The following is a 20,944-nucleotide window of genomic DNA, read 5'->3' as shown; positions in this document are numbered from 1 at the left end:
GTGTACTATTGGTTTCAGGAGTAGAATTCAGGTTTTTTTTTTTTTTAAACAATGAACAATTTTAAACGACAACGAATATCATACCGAAAGTATCTGCTAGGAAAGGAATGTACTGGTTGGTTCTTAGCAGCATGTTTATAAGTTGATAGGATTGTGTCACCTGCCTTCTTTCTTTTCCCAAAACAGGAGAAAATAGCTTGTAGACCTGCTTCTCACTCCCTTCCTCCAGGTTTTCTGGAATGTTGATGTCAAATTCCTCAGGTTGCTTGTACAACACTCATCAAAGCCCTTTGGACAGTAAGTGCGCAGGCTGTAAATGCATGGAGAAAAAGTGCAGAGCCGTTAGTGGTGGTAATTGCCCATTTAAATTACTCTCACATCAATGGAAGAATAGATTTCTTCGCACTGGCAGAGTGTAAGTATATTGTAGAGTTATGCTCTATGAGATTAAATTAAAACATTTCATTTCACTGAAAACTAAAACAAGGCGAGGCCTCTGTATAATTAAGTAAAAATCCCGGTTCTGTTGGTCACTGGAATTATCTTATTCTGGAACACTCTGTGTAATTGAGTTTTGAATTGAAGGCAGTGGTGCAAGTCTGTCAAAATCAATTGAATTGATTTTCACTTATGCAGATGCATTGAGTTTTACAGTGGTTGAAGTTCTTTTTTGAACAGATCAGATTCCAGATAGAGGCCAATTGTTCATATTTCAAATCTTGTACACTTTCTTAAATGCTTTTCATAAATATGTCACAACATTTCCTGAACAAACAATATGGCAAACATGCTCACACTATGTTAAGTAATTAGTTCTAAAATTGAAAATCATAAGAGTTAACTTCTCTGAAACGGAGTAACTAAAAATGTAAAGTACAAATAACCTTAATAGAAACAGACCACAAATATGAAACATTTATGTAACATAAAATGGAGGATAAACCAAAATGTTAAATCTCAAGGACTACGCCTGGAGCTGCCAGGAACCATCCTGAAACCAAATAAAACAAAACCCAAGAGATCCAAAGAGTGAAGGTACCTGGTTACTGAACCCCTGAATATCAATGTTCCTGAAGCCAAATCCATCCCCCTTGGACTTCTAAATTAAGTAACTATACATTCTCTTTTGCCCATAAACTCACTTGAGTTTTGTTTCCGTTGTTTTCAAAGAATTCTGACCTAAAAACAGCATACCTGTGTTTTCTGGCATTCTATATAGGATAAGCATATGTTTAGAATGTTGAACTTCTTTGTATCAGTGGAATTTTATATAGTATGATTTACAGTCATATAAGATACTCTTGCTATGTTTATTTTAATGTAGAAAAGAGAAGCCATATTAAATAGAAAACATCAAGCATTTTCATAAAATTTAAGAAGACCATTTGTAAATGTTATGATTAGGGAGTACTAATTTAATACAATAGAATGAGATAGGGAAAAACAAAAGTTCATAACCACTGGAAAGAAAATGTACCATTCTCTGCGCTAAGTGAAATAAGTCAAACAGGGAAAGGCAAATACTATATGATTTCACCTATATGTGGAATCTAAAAAATGAAATGAAACAGATAAACAGAAACAGACCCATAAACTGGTGGTTGCCAGAGGGAAGGAGGTCAGGATGATGGACGAAATGGGTGAAGGGGAGTGGGAGGTACAGGTACATCATTCCAGTGATGGAATAAGTAAGTCACGGGGATGAAAGGTACAGCGAGAGGTCACTGGTACTGTAATCAGGGGTATGGTGACAGATGGCAGCCGCACGTGTGGTGAGCACAGCATAATGCATAGACTTGTCAAATCACTATGTTGTACCCCTGAAACTAATGTACATTGGGTATCAACTATACTTCAATTTTGAAAAAAAAAAAAAAAGAAAATACAACCTCCTAATTTACACAAACAATTCATATATCCAGGAAAAAGTTCAAGTCAATCAATAAATGTCTTTCTTGAAACTGAGGTGCATTTTACAATCAATAAGTCTATTTAAGGGGATTATTTCTTATTCACTCCCTTGTTCCTGTTCCTTTACAGCTATTATTAACTTTGTACTGTTCTGGTCATAAATGATGTCTTCAAAATCAAGGAAATTGAAAGCTCTGGAGAAGTGGTGTGGTTTTTGGATATCTAAAGTGTATGACTGGCAAGACTGAGAACAACAGACAAAATATCAACATGAGGACTTTGGGAAAATAATAAGTATAAGCAAGGATAGTGAAAGGTGGGCAGATGCTGACCACTAACCGTATGCTAAGCAATAAGATCAGCATCTTAACTGCAGTATCTTATTCCCTTCTCTTAATGGCATTATCAGGTGGGTGTCATTATTATTCTTATTAATACCCGTTTTATAAATGAACTAAGCAGAGCTCAGGGCTTCTAAGTGATTTGCAAGTTTACAGACCTCTTGAATAGCAGAACCCAAGTGGTCAAATTCAAATCTCCATGACCCCAGGATGGGCAGGACTGCACTGTGGTTAGATTCTGGTCAGCCTTGGTTTTGCATGTAGGCTCTGCTGTGTGACAGTGGACAGGTCACTAACTTCTCTGTGTCTGTTTTATTTATGTGACGGTAATAATAACACAAAGACTAAGAAATTAATACATGAAAAAATGCTTAGAGTGATGCCCGGAACAATCTAACAGTTTTCAAAGTATGAACTATGGTTATTGTTCTGTGGTAACATGCCTGGAATTTAGCAGGTTTTCAACGAACAGTGGAGATGTTACTGGTAGTGGTAGTATCATCTAAAAATTCCGAGGTAATACAATAACAGCAGTTGCTAGATTTTATTTTATAAAAATCAAAGTTTTTTAGAAGGAAGTTTTTTGGAACTTGGGTTTTTTTTAATCTATTTATTTATTTATTTAGGAGGATTGAAACTTTTATTTATTTTTATTTATTTTTTATTATGTTATGTTAGTCACCATACAGTACATCATCGGGTGATGGGTATTAAGGAGGGCCCGTATTGCATGGAACACTGGGTGTTATACGCAAACGATGAATCATGGAACACTACATCAGGAACCTGGTTTTTAAAAAGAAAAATCAATGCATATGCAGATTAAATTACTCAGGTTTACATTATTCCAATGTATTAATTTAACATCTATTAAATTAAACACCAATAATCTAACATAAAATCTTAAATTATCTGCGATGGAATGAAAAGCCAATAGAAAGTAATTTTTAAAATACCTTACATTGATTCTAAATAATTTTAAACATTGATTCAACTAAACATAATGATTTTTATGCACCATTTCATATAGAGTAATTAGAGCATAGTGTTACCTCATTTACTATCACTTACATGACTAAGGGGTTCCATATCCAACTAAGTAGGTATCCAGATTTTTATGATGCTATTTTACAAACTTTATTGTTGTTTTATTCATAGCCTCAATACGACTGCAATTTGTTTAAACCCAATAACGCTTTAAAATAATTGTCTTTAAATTTATTGCTAAATGGGATAATCAACTTTTCATTAGAGTTGCAATCATTTATTACACTTGACCTTATAATATTTCATAGACTTACTTTAATTTTTTAAAAATTGCCACTTGTACTTTCCTTGAATATTTGCCTTGGGGGTGACCCATGCATAAACTCTAGCCCAGGTCTCCTAAGGGAAAAGACAAAAACAAAACTATTTTCAGCTAGACAATAATGGGACACTCTGTGACACTGGCTAAAACACAGAGCTGCTATCAAATACGTATTGTTTTCCCCTAAGAAAGAAAGTGATTACCTTGTTGGGAAGATAAGATTATGCCAACAATAATCTTTTTCTCATAAAATCATACCACTTACCTCTTCAAATAAGCTAGAATGAGGTTTCCTGATAGTTTTAGGGACTGAGATCTACACTCAGGCACACCAGACTCAACATGTTGAAAACCAGACACAAAATATCTTGAAAACAGCAAGAGAAAAACAACTCATTATGTACAAGGGAATTGCAATAAAGTTAACAGGTTGCTTCTTATCAAAAATAGTAGAAACCAGAAGACAGTGGAATGGTCTATTTGAAGAACTGGAAGGAAAAAAAAACTTAAGACAAGAATCTTATATCACATAAAATGATTTTTCAAAAGTGAAGGGGAAATAAAGTCATTTTCTGATAAACAAAAACTGAAAGCACTTGTTACCAGTCAATCTGTTTTACACAAAACTGTAAAGGACATTCTTCAGGTTGAATGCAAGAAATATGACAGTAATTTGAATCCATGGTGGGGATGGTGGTGCAAAGAGCATTGGTAAAGATAATTATATAAATGATTATACAAGACAATATAATTGCACATTTATTCCCCCTTCTATTAACTAATTTTAAAATATACACAGGGCGCATGCGTGGCTCAGTCCATGGAGCATCTGATTCTTGATTTCGGCTCAGGTCATGACCTTAGGGTCCTGAGATTGAGCCCTGCCTTGGGCTCCATGCTGGGTGGTGGGGAGCGTGCTTGAGATTCTCTTTCTCCCTTGCCCCCTGACCCCCGCTCGCATGCTTGCTCTCTAAATAAATAAATAAATAAATAAATAAATGAATAGTATACATTATATATGTATTATTGGGACTATAAAATATAAACTTTTTTTTAAAGATTTTATTCATTTATTTGACAGAGAGACACAGTGAGAGAGGGAACACAAGCAGAGAGAGGGAGAGAGGGAGAAGCAGGCTTCCCGCTGAGCAGGGAGTCCGATGCGGGGATCGATCCCAGGACCCTGGGATCATGACCTGAGCTGAAGGCAGACGCTTAACGACTGAGCCACCCAGGCGCCCCTATAAAATATAAACTTTAAACTGTAATACATGTGACAACAGCAAAAAGGAGGCAGGTGAGAACAAGGTTGTATCACAATGAAGAAATAATACTAGGTGGTAACTTAGATCCATAGGAAGAAATGAAAAGAAATGGTAAATAGAAGGCTAATATAATAAATTCTAGAAATATATACTTGCTCTCTTCTCCTCTTAGCTTTATTAAGTTTTTTTATTTTATTTTTTTAAAAGATTTATTTATTTATTTTGAGAGAGTGAGAATGAGAGAGAGAGAGAGAGCACATGAGAGGGGGGAGGTCAGAGGGAGAAGCAGGCTCCTCGCCGAGCGGGGAGCCCGATGCGGGACTCGATCCCGGGACCCCAGGATCATGACCTGAGCCGAAGGCAGCCGCCCAACCGACTGAGCTACCCAGGCGCCCCTATTAAGTTTTTTTTAAAGATTTTATTTATTTATTTGACAGAGAGAGATGCAGCGAGAGAGGGAACACAAGCAGGGGGAGTGGGAGAGGGAGAAGCAGGCCTCCTGTGGAGCAGGGAGCCCGATGCAGGGCTCGATCCCAGGACCCCGGGACCATGACCTGAGCGGAAGGCAGACTCTTAACAACTGAGCCACCCAGGTGCCCCAAGTTTTATAAAATTATAAGCAACAATTATAAACATGGGTCCTTCCATCATAATATGTAGACATTATATGCATAACAACAAGTGTTATATAGGATCAAATTATCTAAATCTAACTGGAGTTAATTTAGTTTAAATTAATAGCATATAGTTGAAAATCACTAAAAGAATTAATATTTTAAAGCTGAAAATATCCTCCCAGCACTAAAGAAGCTGATAAATGAGGGACAGAACAAAAAGGACATAATACACATAGGAAAAGAGAACAAAAAAGCCAATGTAAATTCAACCATAAATAATATTAAATATGAATGAATTAAGAAAGGCAATTGAATGACAGAGATTTTCAGATTCGATTAAAAAAAAAGCAAGATCCAACTACATGCTCTCTATTGTAGAAATTCTGAAGATTAATATACAAGTAGATTGAAAGTAAAAGGGTACTATGGTATACTATCCATACAGCAAACCATAAAGGAGATGCAATGTCTGTTTTACCATCAGACAAAACAGATTTCAAAGCAAGACATTTTATTAGAGATAAAGAGGAATATGTTATAATGAGAAAGGAGTAAATCCTTCTCTGAGATATAACAATTATAAATGTATAGGCACCCAGAATCAGAAGCGCAAATGTATGAAGGAAAACTTACAGAATTTAAGGGAGAAATAGTTCAACAATAATGGGTAGAGATCATCAAAGTCTCACTTCCAGTCATGGGGAGAACAACTTACCAGAAAATCAACAAAGGAATAAACCAACTAAAGATAACATACATTTATAGGACACTGCACCAGACACCAGCAGACTATGCATTCTCCTGACACGCACATGAAACACTTTCCAAGAGGACCATCTAGTTAGCCATAAAAAAAGTCTCAATAAACTTTTAAAAATTGAAATCATGCAGAGTATGCTCTCTGGCAACAATGGAACTAAATTAAAAGTCAATAATCAAAGAAACTTGGAAAATTCACAAATAAGTGGAAATTAAACAAGATATTCTTTTTTTTAAGATTTTATTTATTTATTTGACAGAGAGAGAGAGCACAAGCAGGGGGAGTGGCAGAGGGAGAGAGAGAAGCAGGCTTCCCGCTGAGCAGGGAGCCCCATGTGGGGCTCGATCCCAGGACCCTGGGATCATGACCCGAGCCGAAGGCAACCGCTTAACCAACTGAGCCACCCAGGCACCCCAAAACAAGATAACAAAAGGATCAAATTAAGAATCATGAGGAAAATTAGGAAATACTTTGAGATGCCTCAAAACAAAAATACAACATACCTAAACATACAGGATGCAGAGAAAGCAGTGCTTACAGGGATATTGATAGTTATAAATGCCTGTGCTAAAAAAGAAAAAAAAAATCAATAACCTAAATATTTGCCTTGAGAGATGAGAAAGATAAACTAAGCCCCAAACGAGAAGATGGGAAAAGCAATAAAGAATAGTGTAGAAATAAAATTTTAAAAATAGGAAAAGAGACAAAATCAACAAAATTAAAACTAAATCAAAAAATTAAAATTGAAAGCTTTTTCTCTGTCTGATTAACAAAATGAATAAAACTTTAGCTACATCAGCTGAAACTTTAGCTGAAATCGGCAACGATAAAGATGTATCCCTATTAATCTTACAGACATGAAGGAAGACTCACAAGGGAATGCTCGGGAGAGCATTTGTTGCCAACAAAGTAGATAAACTTAGATCAAATGGAAAAATTCCTGGAAACACACAAGCCACCCAAGTTGACTCAAGAAGAAATACAACATCAGAATGGACCTGCAATAAATAAAGAACTTCATCAGTAAGTAAAACACACGGAGGCGATCTCCACCATAACCCCAGCCCTGGTGTGGCGCCCCACCATTGGGAGGGAATGCAATACCCAGAGTTCTCCCTTGGGGGTGAAGGGTTCAACCCCACATTGGGGAACCCAGCTTTTAAAGACTGGCACCCAAACCATGACTTTGAAGAACAATGGGGCTTGTGCCCATGAGACCTTCAGGGCTGTGCTGGACCAAGAAACGGCTCTTAACAGGCTTGCCCACAGACTCAGCCAGTCCCAGCCCCTGTGCCGAAGCAGCTCTTCACCCAGGCTTTCTGTGAAAGGGACACATTTGCTATTTTTAAAATGTGAGTCTGAGGGCCAGGCACCTGCTGGGAAACTCTCTAGGGACAGAGGTTGGTAGGCACCATCTTCTGCTCTCCCTCTGCTTTTCTGAAGCCAGGTGTGTCATTTTTTTCCTTTCCAGGGGGTGCCGTCTTTATGCTCCAGGTGGTGGGCATAATCTTTCACCTTGCTGAAGCCTGACAGGCAACATCTTTCTTTTTCTCTTTTTAAAACAGTTTTATCTTTTTTCACTTCTTTTTCTTTTTTTTCTCTTCTTTTTTCTTTTTTCAGAAGATGCCATGTTTGTATTCCTTCTCTTCTTGCTCCAGCCAGTAGGCCACCATCTTTGTGTTCTTCCCCTGCTGTGCAGTATCTCCCAGAAAGAAGCTTTTGCAGACATCTGGTGCCCCAGTTTTTATGTCTCGTGGGCCAGTTTTTTGTGACTGCCACCTAGGGGTCACCCCTACACCGCCTGGCTCTGGAGGCCAGGGAGCTTGTGTTTCTGGGTCCCATGGGACTGTAACAGTGGAAGAGCGTTCTGGGCAGACTCCCAGTGCACTGCTCAGACAGACAAAACACACTCCAGTCTTTCGGAGAAAGGGGTCTATTTGCTTGTCCACAAGCTTTAGCCTCAGGGGCAAGCTTCTGTCATACTGACAGAAGTCTAAGGAGGTGCGTTCAAGGGAATGGAAGCCAGTGAACACCATCTTCGCAGTCTCCCCCTGGAACAAGGCATTTCTAGAAAAGAGTTCAAACCTTTACCTGGTGCCCTCATGTTTTTTGCAAATGCAACCAGGGATACTTCAGTGGATAGTGCAATATGTCACTTCCATTTCAATAAAAGGACAAATAAACAAAGGTGTAACATATAGCTAATGGGAATAACAGACACAGAAGAAAGAGAGAAAGGCACAAAGGAAACGTATGAATTAATTACTGTTGAGAGTTTCTCCAAATTCATGATAAACGTGAAGCCACAGATCCAAGAAGCTCAGAGAACACCAAGCAAGATGAGCACCCGAAACACCATATGTACACATCTCAGATTTGAAGTGCAGAAAATCACAGAGAAATAAAAATCTTTAAAGAAAGAAGAGGGGAAAAAATAATTATGTACACAGAAGCAAGGAAAAGAATTGTGTTGGACTTTTTCTTTAGAAATTGTGCAAACAAGAAGAAGAAAGTGAAATATTTAAAGTGTTGAAAGGAAAAACAAAAACAGAAACAAAAACCACCAACCTGGAATTTTGTATCCAGCAAATTTATGCTTCAAAGGTAAAGAAAAAAGTACTTCCTCCAACAAATGAAAATTAAGGAGATTTGTTGCCAGTGGACCTGCCTTGCATGAAATATTAAAAGAAATTCTTTAGGAAGAAGGAAAATGTTGGTCAGAAACTTGGAGCTACATAAATAAAGGAAGGGTACTAGAGAAGGAAACACAGATAAAATCTCTTATGTCTCTTATTCTTTTTTAATTTTTTAATTTTGATTTTTTAAAAGATTTTATTAATTTATTTGAGAGAGACAGAGAGAGAGAGAGAGAGAACATGGGGGGGAGGGGCAGACGGCAGAGGGAAAAGCAGGCTTCCCGCTGAGCAGGGACCCCAAAGCAGGGCTTAATCCCAGGACCCCAAGATCATGACCTGAGCTGAAGGCAGATGCTTAATCAACGGAGCCACCCAGGCGCTCCTCTTCTTACTCCTAATCAATTAAGCAAGTAACGGTTTCTTCAAATTATTAATAATAGGACCTAGGGGTAATCAGTAGAAATTCAGGGAGGCTCCTTTTTACAGAAGTCAAGTCAAAGAATCTAGGCCAGCCATGCACATATGTTTACGCCTCATTTTTGTCTGAAATTTTCTCACTTCATAACTTAACCATAATAAAGATATTTAGGCTTTTCTACAGCAATTCACCTTCCTATTCTATTTATTTAAAACATGGATTCAGTAGAATAAAGGAGCAGCATTGGCTCTTGATCTATTTCTATTTGTCCAGAAATAAAATGCTGCTCCTTGAAAAGGGCATGTGTATTGCTCTTATATGTTTTATTGAGCCTTCCGCAGAAGGTATCAAAGGTATCAAAAAAAATATCACTTTCAGTTGATATAAAAGATCTTCTTTTCCCTCTATCACTTTCTTCTGAGGGAATTTCTCTAACTATAAGGCATCAATGATCTTCTAATTATCATCTGAAAGTGAAGGTAGGAAAAACTCATCCTGGAGAAAATAGTATTTGGTCCTTAGATCTTCCCTGAGGGAGAAGTTGACTTCAACTGGTGACCAGATATAAGAGTTTACCTTAGGAAAACTGAATGCAACCTGTGGAGTGTAAGTGTTACCGTAAACCAGCTTTGTCTCATCTTGCCATCTTTATATTCTTTTACCGCCATCAAATCAGCCTTTCTCATCCCCTACAAATATCTTAAGCAGAAGCCAGAACTGTGTTCTACAGTTCAGATTCTACAAATCTGATACAGCCCACTTGAACACTCCAGTCTCGTATCCCAGGTCCACCCTATCTACTCCCGTGAGCCAGAGCAGGACAGTCAGACGTGTGGCTCATGCCCTGTTAGTGCACAGCTGGGCGGGCGGTCTGCTCACTCACATCTCCTCCTACTCAAACACGGTGAGAGTGAGGGCGTTCGTCCACTTCTGATCCATTCCTACTTCCTGGGGGTGGGAGCGCAATAGGGGGAAATGGAGGAAGGAACTTCATTTTGGAACTGGTAACTTCTTGAGATACCGTTGGCCTAGTTCTGGACTTTGGTTTTCTCTGTGATGAGACCACATGATGGTCTCCATGATTCCCCGGGTGATATTCAACTCTAGCTTGGCCCCTCTGTTATTGGCAGATGCTTCTAGAGAGAGGTGGCCTCGCTACATCCGCCCACATCTTCTGCTAACTTCCTTTGGATGGGCACTGGAACCGTTGAGACTTTTTCTTCACTCTGAAGTGGGACAGTCCTCTCATTCTCTGTTTTTCCCAGGCACAAGGCACCAGAGCATAGGCTGTCCCTACTAGAGCAGATGATGCAGCCTCAGTCTCCATAAATTTGCAGGACACAATCTCTCTAGTTATCCCTCAGACACTCAGGGACACAGGCCAAACTCCCTCAAGAATGTCTTCCCCACATTTCATTCTACTTGAGGGACGGCCTGGGCTTCATATGAAGTCCACATGTCAGCAACCGCTAAGCTTGAGAGTGAGATGTCCACCTCTCTTCTTGCAGACATTCCTATCAAATATCTCTCCACACTTCCTGGTGGTTGGAGACTGAGACAAAGCCTATGCCACTGAACTTCGGACATTTCTCACTCCTGCTCCCTCCGCCTGATCTCCCATCTCTCTCCAACCAGTGATCTCTGGGCAAAGAATAAAGGGAGGGATGTGGTGAGGAGTCGTTTACTGGGGAGAGATTCTTATGACTACTTGTTGTTGGTGGGAAAGGGCCATCCACACATGGGTGGCTCTCTTTAGAATACAGGATGCTTAGAACCTATTTGTGTTAGCTGTGGGGCCTGAGTGCTCATTCAGGATTTCAAAAAAGAGGCTCTATATGACATCATGTTACATAAAATTTATTTTATTTTATTTTATTTTATTTTATTTTATTTTATTTTATTTTATTTTCTCTTCAATCATTAAGGTCATATTTTTATAATGTTGAGTCAGAATAAAGCAGAAAAGATATATATATATATATATATATATAAATAAAGCAATCACCTATGCTTCCACCATCTATGTGCAATATATGCAATCCATATATTGGTACATTTCTACATAGTCTGACTCAAAAATTTTATTAAATCTGCCCCTTTTCTAATAAACTGAGCTGTCATGGAAGAAATAGACAATTTCCTATTCCATTAAATTAATTTTCATTAAATAGCCCAAAGAATGTAATGGTCAAAATAGATAAAACAAAGCATCACCTAGTCTTTCTACGCCACTGAGCTGAATTGGGTTCAGTTCATCGAACACTGGCCCGCCCATGGAGGGCTGGCTCTGCGCCCGATGCTGAGGAATGTGATCATGTTCCTGTCTTCAAGGAGCTCAAACTCTAGATGAAGAGACAGAAACGTATACAGCTACTCCCAAGAAAACACGTATGGAAGCATGATAGACTGCATAGGAGCATGCATGGTGCAGACTGTCCGCAGAGCACAAGGCTTCTTCCCAGAGAAGGTGATGCCTGGGCAGCATTTGGATGCCTGAGGGATGCGTCTTCCAGACTGAGGAGGTGAGGGCTGGAGGCAGGAGACGGTCATTTCAGGAGAGCTCACAGCCCGTACAAATTCACCCTGTGCACTGGGACTCTGGGCTTACCACTTGTCTGGCATCCCCACGGCGTCAGGTTTGGGTTGGGCAGGGATTGACAGGCGGGGCTCTGGGCAGCAGTCTGTCATGATGCTTTGGAGATCGAACACCACCTTTTTGGCAATATTAGGGCAATGGTACGGTCAGATATAGATTTGTGAAAGCTGTGGGAGAACAGACTGAAAGGGGGTAAAGCATAAGCCATGAAGACCAATCGAGAGACTATCCTAATAAGGCAGATGAGTGATCATGCAGCCCGGAGTGGCAGGGTGAGAGTGACAGAATAGGGGACCCACTGCTGTGACAGAGACCAAAACAGCACCAGCTTACATTAAATCAGCCTTCAGTTTGGGTCTGGGCATTTGCAGGCTAAGGCTGCTAAGGGTGTTGAGGTCCAGGTTCCTCTACCCTATTTGTGCTGCTCAGCCATACCTAGCTTGTTTCTCCTCTTCATTTTCCAGGATGGCTCATGACCATGAACGCAGGAGTGGTCACAGAGAAGAGGCGGCAAGTGTCTCATGCAAAGAAGCAACATAAAAATGAAGAAATGCAAGAATAAGGCAGGTGAGGACCCAGTTACCCATCGGAGGGTCTAGGATCTTAAGGAGGCAGAAGTTATAAACAGACTTTTCCAGCACCTGAAGAAATTAAAAAGGGGGGGGGGCACCTGGATGGCTCAGTCGGTTAAACGCCTGCCTTTAGCTCAAGTCATGATCTCAGGGTCCTGGGATCGAGCCCCACATTGGGCTCCTTGCTTAGCGGGGAGCCTGCTTCTCCCTTTCTTCCCCACTCAGTCTCTCTCGCTGTCTCTGTCTCTAATAAATACATAAAAAATCTTAAAAAAAAAAAAAAAGGAGCACAGGAAGAGATTAAAAGGATTCGAGAAAAAAAATGGAAGAGAAAAACAGTCCAGACAGAAATGAAAGTCACATTCTATGGAGCAAAAAGGAGACAGGACCCCATGAACAGAGCAGTGAGGGGAAGCGGATGGCATGGAATAAGGAGGAAAACCTACAAACGGAAACCTTGCAGAAGAGTTAATACAGAGGGTTAACCACATCGCATCACACGAGTGAGCAGACTGAAATGAAACAGGTGCAAATCCATTCAAAAGAAATATATGTCTTGCCTGTCAAATTTTAAAAGACAAAAAATTGAAACTGATGCATGAAAGAGCAAATTTCATAATTTCTGGTAAAAGAAAAATGTGCTTTTGGCAACATACCGTGGTCTTAAAAGCAGCATAGTCTTCTAAAGAATAATTTCATTAAAAAAAAAAAAGAAAAAAAAGCACACCTCGAGGAAATTAATTTAAAAATGGGGAAAACATAACTAAATCAGTATTTCTTCCCTCCATGACACTTGTAGCAATAAAACATTGGGAGAAACCTAAATGTCTGGCAATGTGGAATCCCTCTGGAATTATCTACCTAATGCACATTGCACGCTCAAGGTGAGAACCTGGGTTTTCAGCCTTGCTGGCACTTCCTCAGAGCAAGGAAGCAGGGCTGACAGCTCTCTCGAACGCAGTGGGCATAGGTCGTGGGGCACGTGATACTTCGAAGGGCCCAGGAAGTGTTTTAATTTCTTTTAAAATTAGAAGAAAAATAATTTTTATCCTAGATTACAATCCAGCCAGTCTGTATACCAATGTGATTGTGAAACATAATTTTTAATATTATTTTTGAAGGAAGGAGTCCACAGAGGCAGAAGTGTCTAGGACCCTCAAAGTCACCACAGGACCATTAGACAGAGGAGTTCCTGACATCGGCCACCACTCCAAGGCCTCTGCTCTGTCACTCTGGCAGCGAAACAAGACAAGAAAAGGAAGGAAAATGGGGTCCAAGCTCAAGCCTTTGAAATGCCCTTGGGGCAGAGCGCTGGGAATCCCAGAGAATTCACCAACTCCTACTGCTCTGGGCCATGTTCTGAAGCCACTGAAGGGAAGGTTCACTGAGAGTCTGCTGGATTTGTTTTAAGGTTAATATTTTTAAAAATTATACAGATGTGGAAATGTTTCCCTTATATATCATTGGCTATAAAAAGCAAGATAAAGAACATCATACACAACACAATCCCATTGGTATATGAGTGAGCGTGTCAGCTTGTATATGGGTAGAAAATGGCTGGGGTACCTCCAAGGTGGGATTGGATGTGGGGGACAGGGAGGGACCAAAATGCAGAATGTAGAAGAATTTTAGGGCAGCAAAACTATTCTGTATGATATCACAGTGATGGATATGTCAGCAAACATCTGTCCAAACCCATAGAACATACAGCACCAGGAGTGAACCGCGATGTAAAGTATGGACTCTGTGAATATAGGTTCGTTAATTTTAACAGATGTATCACCCCGTTAGGGGTTGTTGGTAATGGGGAGGCGCTATGTGTGTGTGTTGGGAGAGTATATGGGAATATATGGGAAATCTCTCTACTTTCAGCTTCATTTTGCCGTGAACCTAAACTACTCTAGAAAGTAAAGTTCATTAATTAAAAGAAAAAAAAAATGCCTCCTTATGTTATGGTAGTTGGGAGGGAAGATGCTACTTTATGAATCACCTGCATACTGTAGAGCCCAAAAGGAAGCTCAGAGGTTACCAAAACAAACTGAAAAATTCTAACCATGTACAACAAATCCTCCCAACCCTCAACCCAAATTCATACGAATTCCGTAAGGTTGTTGTTAAAAGTACTCCCCCAATTCTCTATATCAGGGACTTCTTACTTTAAAAAACTCATAAATTTTTCTCAAACCAAAATTTTGTAGATAATTGAAAATATTGCCAGAGTCAAACACTTTCATGTTGCAGCTCTAGAACAGGCAATCCCACCAGAGCAAATTTAAAGGACCACTGGATGCAATATCATCACGAGTCAAAGTATAGCAATTGCAGATCAACAAACATTCAAGAAGCATGAAAATGCTATGTAAAAATACCCGTGTATATATACATACCTTCATGTATCTGTATATATCTGTATGTCTCTACACTTGCATGCACAATTATGCTTAAATTATACACGTGCTTAAAGAAACGTGATCACAGCCAACGGCTCCCTCAAGCAAGAGCTAAAGAGATTGAATACAAGTATGAATTTTGTTCACTTACTTAAGAACTGTCATGTCTGCGATTTGACTTTAGATTTTATTTCAACAGACTTTTTGTCCCTAAGCCCCATCATTACCATACATGACACTAGCTACCTTCCTTCGCCACCGGCTGTGCGCCCACCATTTTCTGATGGGCACTGCAATGGGTTCAAGAAATCTGTCCCACCCTTGCTTGGTCCCATGGTTGCTCAGGACAGGCATGTGTGGGTGGCTGGCCCAGCTCTGTTGTGCACCAGTTCTACTCTCTCCATAAAAGCAGCACCTGGTGAGAGTCCTATGTGGAGTTGGGATGCTCCCCAAAATTGTTGACCTAATCCCCAGTGTCTCAGAAAGTGACTTTATTTGGAAATAGGGTACTGTAGATAGAGCTAAGGTGAGGTCATGGGGGAGTAGCGGGGGGCCCTAATCCAATATAACTGGTGTCCTGATAAAGAGGAGGAATTTGGATAGAGAGACAGGCACATGGGGAGAATGTCATGTGAACATGAAGGCAGAGATCGGGGCGACATGTCTACAGACCAAGGGACACCAAAGATTGGCAACAAACCACCAGGATCTAGGAGAGATACCTGAAACAGATATCCCTGCGTGGACTCAGAAGAAACCAGCCCTGCCAGCTCCTTGATCTTGGACTTCTAGCCTTCAGAACTCTGAGAAGACAAATAAATTTTATTTTTATTTGCTTCCTTTTTTAAGCAAGATAGCCAGATAGCTAAATAGCAAGATAAGAAACACGGTGTCAGGGGTCAGTATGATCCTGCTGGTGTGTGGGTAGATGCGCTGGCTTATATATGGGTGGGAAATGGCTGGGTTTCTGGCTTCCCCCTGAGGTAGGATTGTGTGCAGGAAAAGATGGAAAAAGAGAACATTTCGGATTTATCTTTTTCTCTATATTGAGTTCATATTATCAGTATTATATTTCACATTCCATTATATTTTTAAAATATACAATTATATTTGCATGATAAAACAAATAAAATCTATTGAAAATGGATGCACGAAAGTAAAATGAGCAAATATATCATTTGCACCCTCCATGTCCTTATAATGATAAGTATATTTGAAGAATATTATTTCCTCCTTATTGAGAGAAATCTTAAGTTTTGAAATATTCAAGCTGTTCTCAAGAAGTAAACAAACTTCCCGACTTAATGATTTGCCTCAAATTTTCACTTTAGTTGAAGCGCTGAAATTTTCATTGTCAAAAAACATACAGGTTCCAGTTGTTAAAAAGAGAACCACAGGCCCAAAATGATGTCACTTATGTTAAGGACCCATGTTAGTCAGTGGAGTCTTACTACCTAACCTAACTACAGTGGCACCACTACCCTCCCTTTGTTTTTTAACACAGTGTTTCGATATCTGTTGATAACCGATCATTCCTACTCTTATTTTTAAGTGCCTAAGAAGTTTTCTACGTCAACCCTAAAAGCTTCTTTTGTTGGCTTTTTATTCTATAGTAAAATTTCAAAAATAAACAAAAAAAACCCCTCAAGTTACTGAAATAACAGAGTGCTTCTCCTGTGTTTAACAATAAAGTACAGAAACAACAATCTTAAAAATTTTCCACTAACCTAAGACAATTTGATCACAAATGAAAGAGAAAAAATAGAATTGCTAATTAAAAACAGGCTTTGTTTTAACAGGAACATCACTCATCAGTGTATGTTCCAGTCAAATGCCTTTACATTTGGTTATTTGAAAATAGCCTAAGAAATGCATGTTTACTAGTTTATAAAAGTTCAGCATTATAGGGATGAAAATGTCAATGCATATATTCTTTGCCAAGAATGAGAAATTCGCCTTTTAACTTTTAAATTACACTTTAAAAACACAAATATATGTTGAGGAAAGATTCATTGCCTGGTAGGTCAAGTGATATTAATTCCTTTAGATTTGCTTTTTTTTTTTTTTTTTAGCTATATATTCTCTTTGGAAAATCCAGTTTCTGATGTTTTTTTTTTTTTAGATTTGAGAATGATTTCTTGTTATGATGAACCAGAAATACAAGATTCCACTGAAAACTGGAACAGCTGACAGAATATAGTTGAACTTAAACCTTCAAAGGGAAATAAAAAGAGGACCAAACAAAGCCAGTGAATGGAGAAGCCCAGGACTGGTTTGGGATAAACATAAGGACAATAGCATTCCAGCACGGGTATGTTCTGGCTCCTAAAAGGTATCTGCCATCATTCTATCCCTTTCTCTGAAGCATCTGCCAAACCAAATGGCCATTTCCTATTACAAGTGTAAGCCAACCCAACAGTAGCTCTTTGGACAGGATACAAGGCCAAGAGCTAAGTTTATACATCTCATTTCAGGGTAGAAAATGCACACACCCAGCCCAGCACACTCATTATGTGGTGTCAATGTACACAGAAGTAACTTTAATCAAATCAGAGGTGTTACCACGTGTAACCTGTTATGTGGCCCTGTGGCTACGTCAGTGTCCCTAATTTACTACACTAATGTATCAATGTGGCAGAATTTGAGCTCCACATTTTCTAAACACTTCTAAGAGGCTTTATATTAAAGATCATGTAGAACAGAACCAGGTCTCAGAAACCCAGGCATCAGGAAGGAACACTGATGGGTTCTTTCTGGGGCTTTTCTCGTGGGAACAAAGAGATGATAAGAGGAAACGTTGGAACACGAGAGCATCTGACAGATGAAGGGAGGCAGAGGTGGGAAGAGGGTTTCTAGCCACAAGACCACCACATTCATGTTCAAAGAGAAGTCAGAGCGATTGGGGGGGGGAACCCCAAACACAACAAAATAAAACCCAAGTCAGAGGAAAAAAGGGTTTCATACAACACAGTATCAAAAAACTAAAAGGAACACACTAAATGCACAAACTGGTGGCGAGTTAAGTCCATAGCCCATTGTGATAGGTCCTTCCAGCATCAATCAGGTTTCTTCTCCATCTGTTATCTCAAGGTCATTTACAGATGTGGTGACTTTTGAACAAGAGTCTCTCACAGGAGGGTGGGCAGGTTTCAATCATTGGTTTCTGGATCTGTCTGTGCCATGTAGGCATCCAACTCGGCATCCAGGTGTCCTTTTGTTTTCGACATGTATGCATCCAACTGGTTGTCCAGCTGCTCCTTGGTCAGTGCAGGGCGAGTGAGGGCACCTCTCCCTCGTCCACGGCCTCGGCCTCGGCCTCCAAAGCCCCCTCTTCCCCGACCTATCATACCCCGACCTCTACCACCGATTCCGCCACGACCCATAGCTCCACGCCCTAGGCCCCCTCTCCCAGGACCTCCACGACCTCGAACACCACCTCTTCTTAAGCCCATTCGGGGAGCTACGGCTCGTCCACCTCGGAGCAGGTTTTGACCTCGGAGCGACATCCCGCCCCTAAGCAGGGTTCTGGTGGCACGTCCCCCACGCAGTCCTCCTCGGGGTAAGCCTCTCTGGATTATGGGCAGGCCTCGTCCTCCGACTGCTCCCCGGGCCAGGGTCCCTATGGGTCGGCCTAACCGTGCCTGGATGTTACTCTTACCCAGGCGCTGCTTTAAGCTCTGCTTAAGTTTTAATGCTGCCTGGACAGAGGGTCTATTCTCCATCTGCTGGGCCAGTCTTCTGTTTCTGGCACTGGCTAGCTGCTGTTGTTGCTGCATCGAAGCCCGAATATTCACTGGCATCGGCTGTTTGTTCTTCAGCATATTAGTAAAGCGCTCATTTAGAGACATCTTGGTGGTGCTTTTTAGCACAACTTTCGGCGCTGACTGTGCAGCCATCTTCAGATCCCGAGAATCGAAGGAAACGGACGCCAGTGCGCCTCCCGGGGCTGCCACCACGGCTGCGGCGCGCGGGCCGGGGCCCGGCGGAACCTGAGTTGACTTGGTGGGCGGTTGGTTGGAGGTGTAAGCGGTAGGCTGCTAGGTTAGCTCGCTGTCGCCAGCCGGCTGTCCGGTCGGCCGGTCCGCCTGCTCGCCCGGCCTGCCCTTTCCTGCCTTGCGTGGGTGCCCCCACAGCCGCCGCCGCCGCCTCCCGCTCGCTGCCCAAAACAAAATGGCCGCCACGCCCAGAGCCGAGTGGGACCGGCTAAAATGGCCCAGTTTTTGATGTTTATCACTGTATGACAACTGCCACTTTAAACTAAAGATTAAATTAAATTAGCAAACAGAATATATAACTTTCTTGCACTTTCAAATATGTGCTCCTGATACAGCAAGCAATATTTTTGAAATGACAAGTGAACGGATATTATATAGCATTCAGCCATAAACAACTTCACAGTCCAAATAAAATCTACCCTATAAATTTTGTATTAAAATTGAGTGTCTGCTGGAAATTTATATTTTCCCAGAATAACTAAGGGCATTTTCTTCTGCTTTTTATGGTGGAGAGTTATATTAATCGTACCTGGATTATCAGTTTTCAGGTGCATATAATAATATTAAAACTCTGTCTAAAAATCTTATTGAAGGTAATGTAATCTAAGGCACTCTATTTTTTGAGGTGGACATAAACTATCAGCTGGTAATGGATATCTGTGTTGTGCAAGTGAGTGATTTGTTTTCTAGGCTGAGTAAAAGGAGTCAACAGTGAGAGAGGGATGAGATGTATGTGGTATCTGGGATAATGGATGGAACAAATTTTCAGAGTTGCCAGGAGGAAACAGGATGAACAGAACTGCATATGGAAAAGAGCAGGTGCACTGGAGATCTTCCTCAGGAAGAGGAGCTATTGCAAAAGGAGACCATTGAGCATTTTGAACTTGGAAGAATGGAATTTGAGGAAACACTTTCAGGTCTGTGCTCATCTTAGGAAATCACGGAGCAAGGAAAGCGGTCATGAATTGGAAGATATGGAGACGATGTAGTTGGAATTACCAAGGAATTAAAAAAAAAAAAAACAAAACCCCACAACAGAGTTTGACTTCTATATGTTGAGCAAAACTGTGGCAACAGGAGATACTAGAAATTATAAAGTTGCAGAGGACTGAATTTGCTGCAGTTTATATATTTCGGCATTTTTGCCAAAACCCTAGAGAGGAGAGACACAGGGTCCCTCAGGATTGGGGACTGTTGCGATAGAAATAGCTGGAAGTCAACACAGGAATGATTCTAGGTAAGAAAAGCATAGCTACCATGGTCCCAGCTGGAGATCATCGCAGTGGGTAGCCGAGCCCAGAAGAATGGAGAGACCCCCAAGGGCACAGGTCGGAAGAAGCTGGAGGCAGGTTAGCTGAAACAATTGGAAGGGGGACAGGAAGCTTCAGCCCACAGGAGCCATCGTGTAAGTGTTGATGAGATTAAGGTGGTTCAGCCTGAGTTTGAAATGAAGCTTAAATTGAGGTTACTGAGTTAAACCCTAATGAGGAATATGCTGTTTTAACTGAAAGCTCTCCTCCAAATGATTTAACTTAGCTGTGTACCTTACCGTTGAGTTTTGAAAATGTTCGTTAATCGTCTTGCTTACTTCCTATGCTTCAGAGCTCACGGGAAGCGGATGTCCCCTGTGGCGACGTCCCTCAGTCACGCCAAAGCTACCGCTCTGTTCTGATTATGTCCTATTTGCTAATACTGCTATTTGGGCTGGGCATTCTGTCCCCGGGGGGACACATGGTTAACAGATGTGACTTGTGTCTAAGAAGCATAAAGCAAGGCACAAAGATCTCTCATTCAAGCTGCATTAATGTGATTGGGGCTTCATTCATTCATCTTTCAAAAGGTTCTGTGTTCATGAATCTGTCCTTAGTTTGTTTTTGTTTTTTTTTTTTCCAAATCAGTTCCATTTATAAATTAACTGTGGGATTGAAGTGTGTCTACAGCAGCAGATACCAGCCTTTCACTTGGGGTCCTTCTGATGCCTCATTATGTTGGCATTTGTGAGCAGAGGGTACGGCCAATTTATTCCGGGAGATGACTCATTGCTATTTGGATTCTGATTATTCTTTTATATTTACAACGTTTGACAAGTCACATTTCAATAAAGACAAGCAATAATGGGCTTATATTAATGGGT

At 40.6% G+C, this 20,944-nt stretch overlaps 1 protein-coding gene and 1 long non-coding RNA gene across 3 annotated transcripts; both read right to left on the bottom strand.

The window, feature by feature from the left end:
- Positions 1–20,459, bottom strand: LOC113934488. Its single transcript, XR_003523696.1, has 4 exons — positions 20,360–20,459; positions 20,067–20,246; positions 3,554–3,638; positions 1–310 (listed from the first exon to the last, which is right to left on the bottom strand). It is a non-coding gene; the product is annotated as an uncharacterized LOC113934488 (long non-coding RNA).
- On the bottom strand, positions 17,330–18,966 carry LOC113934487 (chromatin target of PRMT1 protein). Of its 2 annotated transcripts, XM_027615612.2 has the most exons (2): positions 18,309–18,966; positions 17,330–18,170 (listed from the first exon to the last, which is right to left on the bottom strand). In XM_027615612.2, exons 1-2 carry the CDS (start codon positions 18,709–18,711, stop codon positions 17,965–17,967), a joined length of 609 nt encoding a protein of 202 aa, XP_027471413.1. In that variant the 5' UTR covers positions 18,712–18,966; the 3' UTR covers positions 17,330–17,964. The 2 variants fall into 2 exon arrangements, with proteins under 2 accessions (XP_027471413.1, XP_027471412.1); XM_027615611.2 differs by having other exon boundaries at positions 17,330–18,966.
- Positions 20,460–20,944: the final 485 nt, after the last annotated feature.

The sequence above is a fragment of the Zalophus californianus genome, chromosome 13, assembly GCF_009762305.2.
Source record: "Zalophus californianus isolate mZalCal1 chromosome 13, mZalCal1.pri.v2, whole genome shotgun sequence".
In the NCBI taxonomy this organism is placed as follows: domain Eukaryota; kingdom Metazoa; phylum Chordata; class Mammalia; order Carnivora; family Otariidae; genus Zalophus; species Zalophus californianus.
Note: the sequence above shows the minus strand (reverse complement) of the source record. Positions and strands in the feature narration are given on the sequence as shown.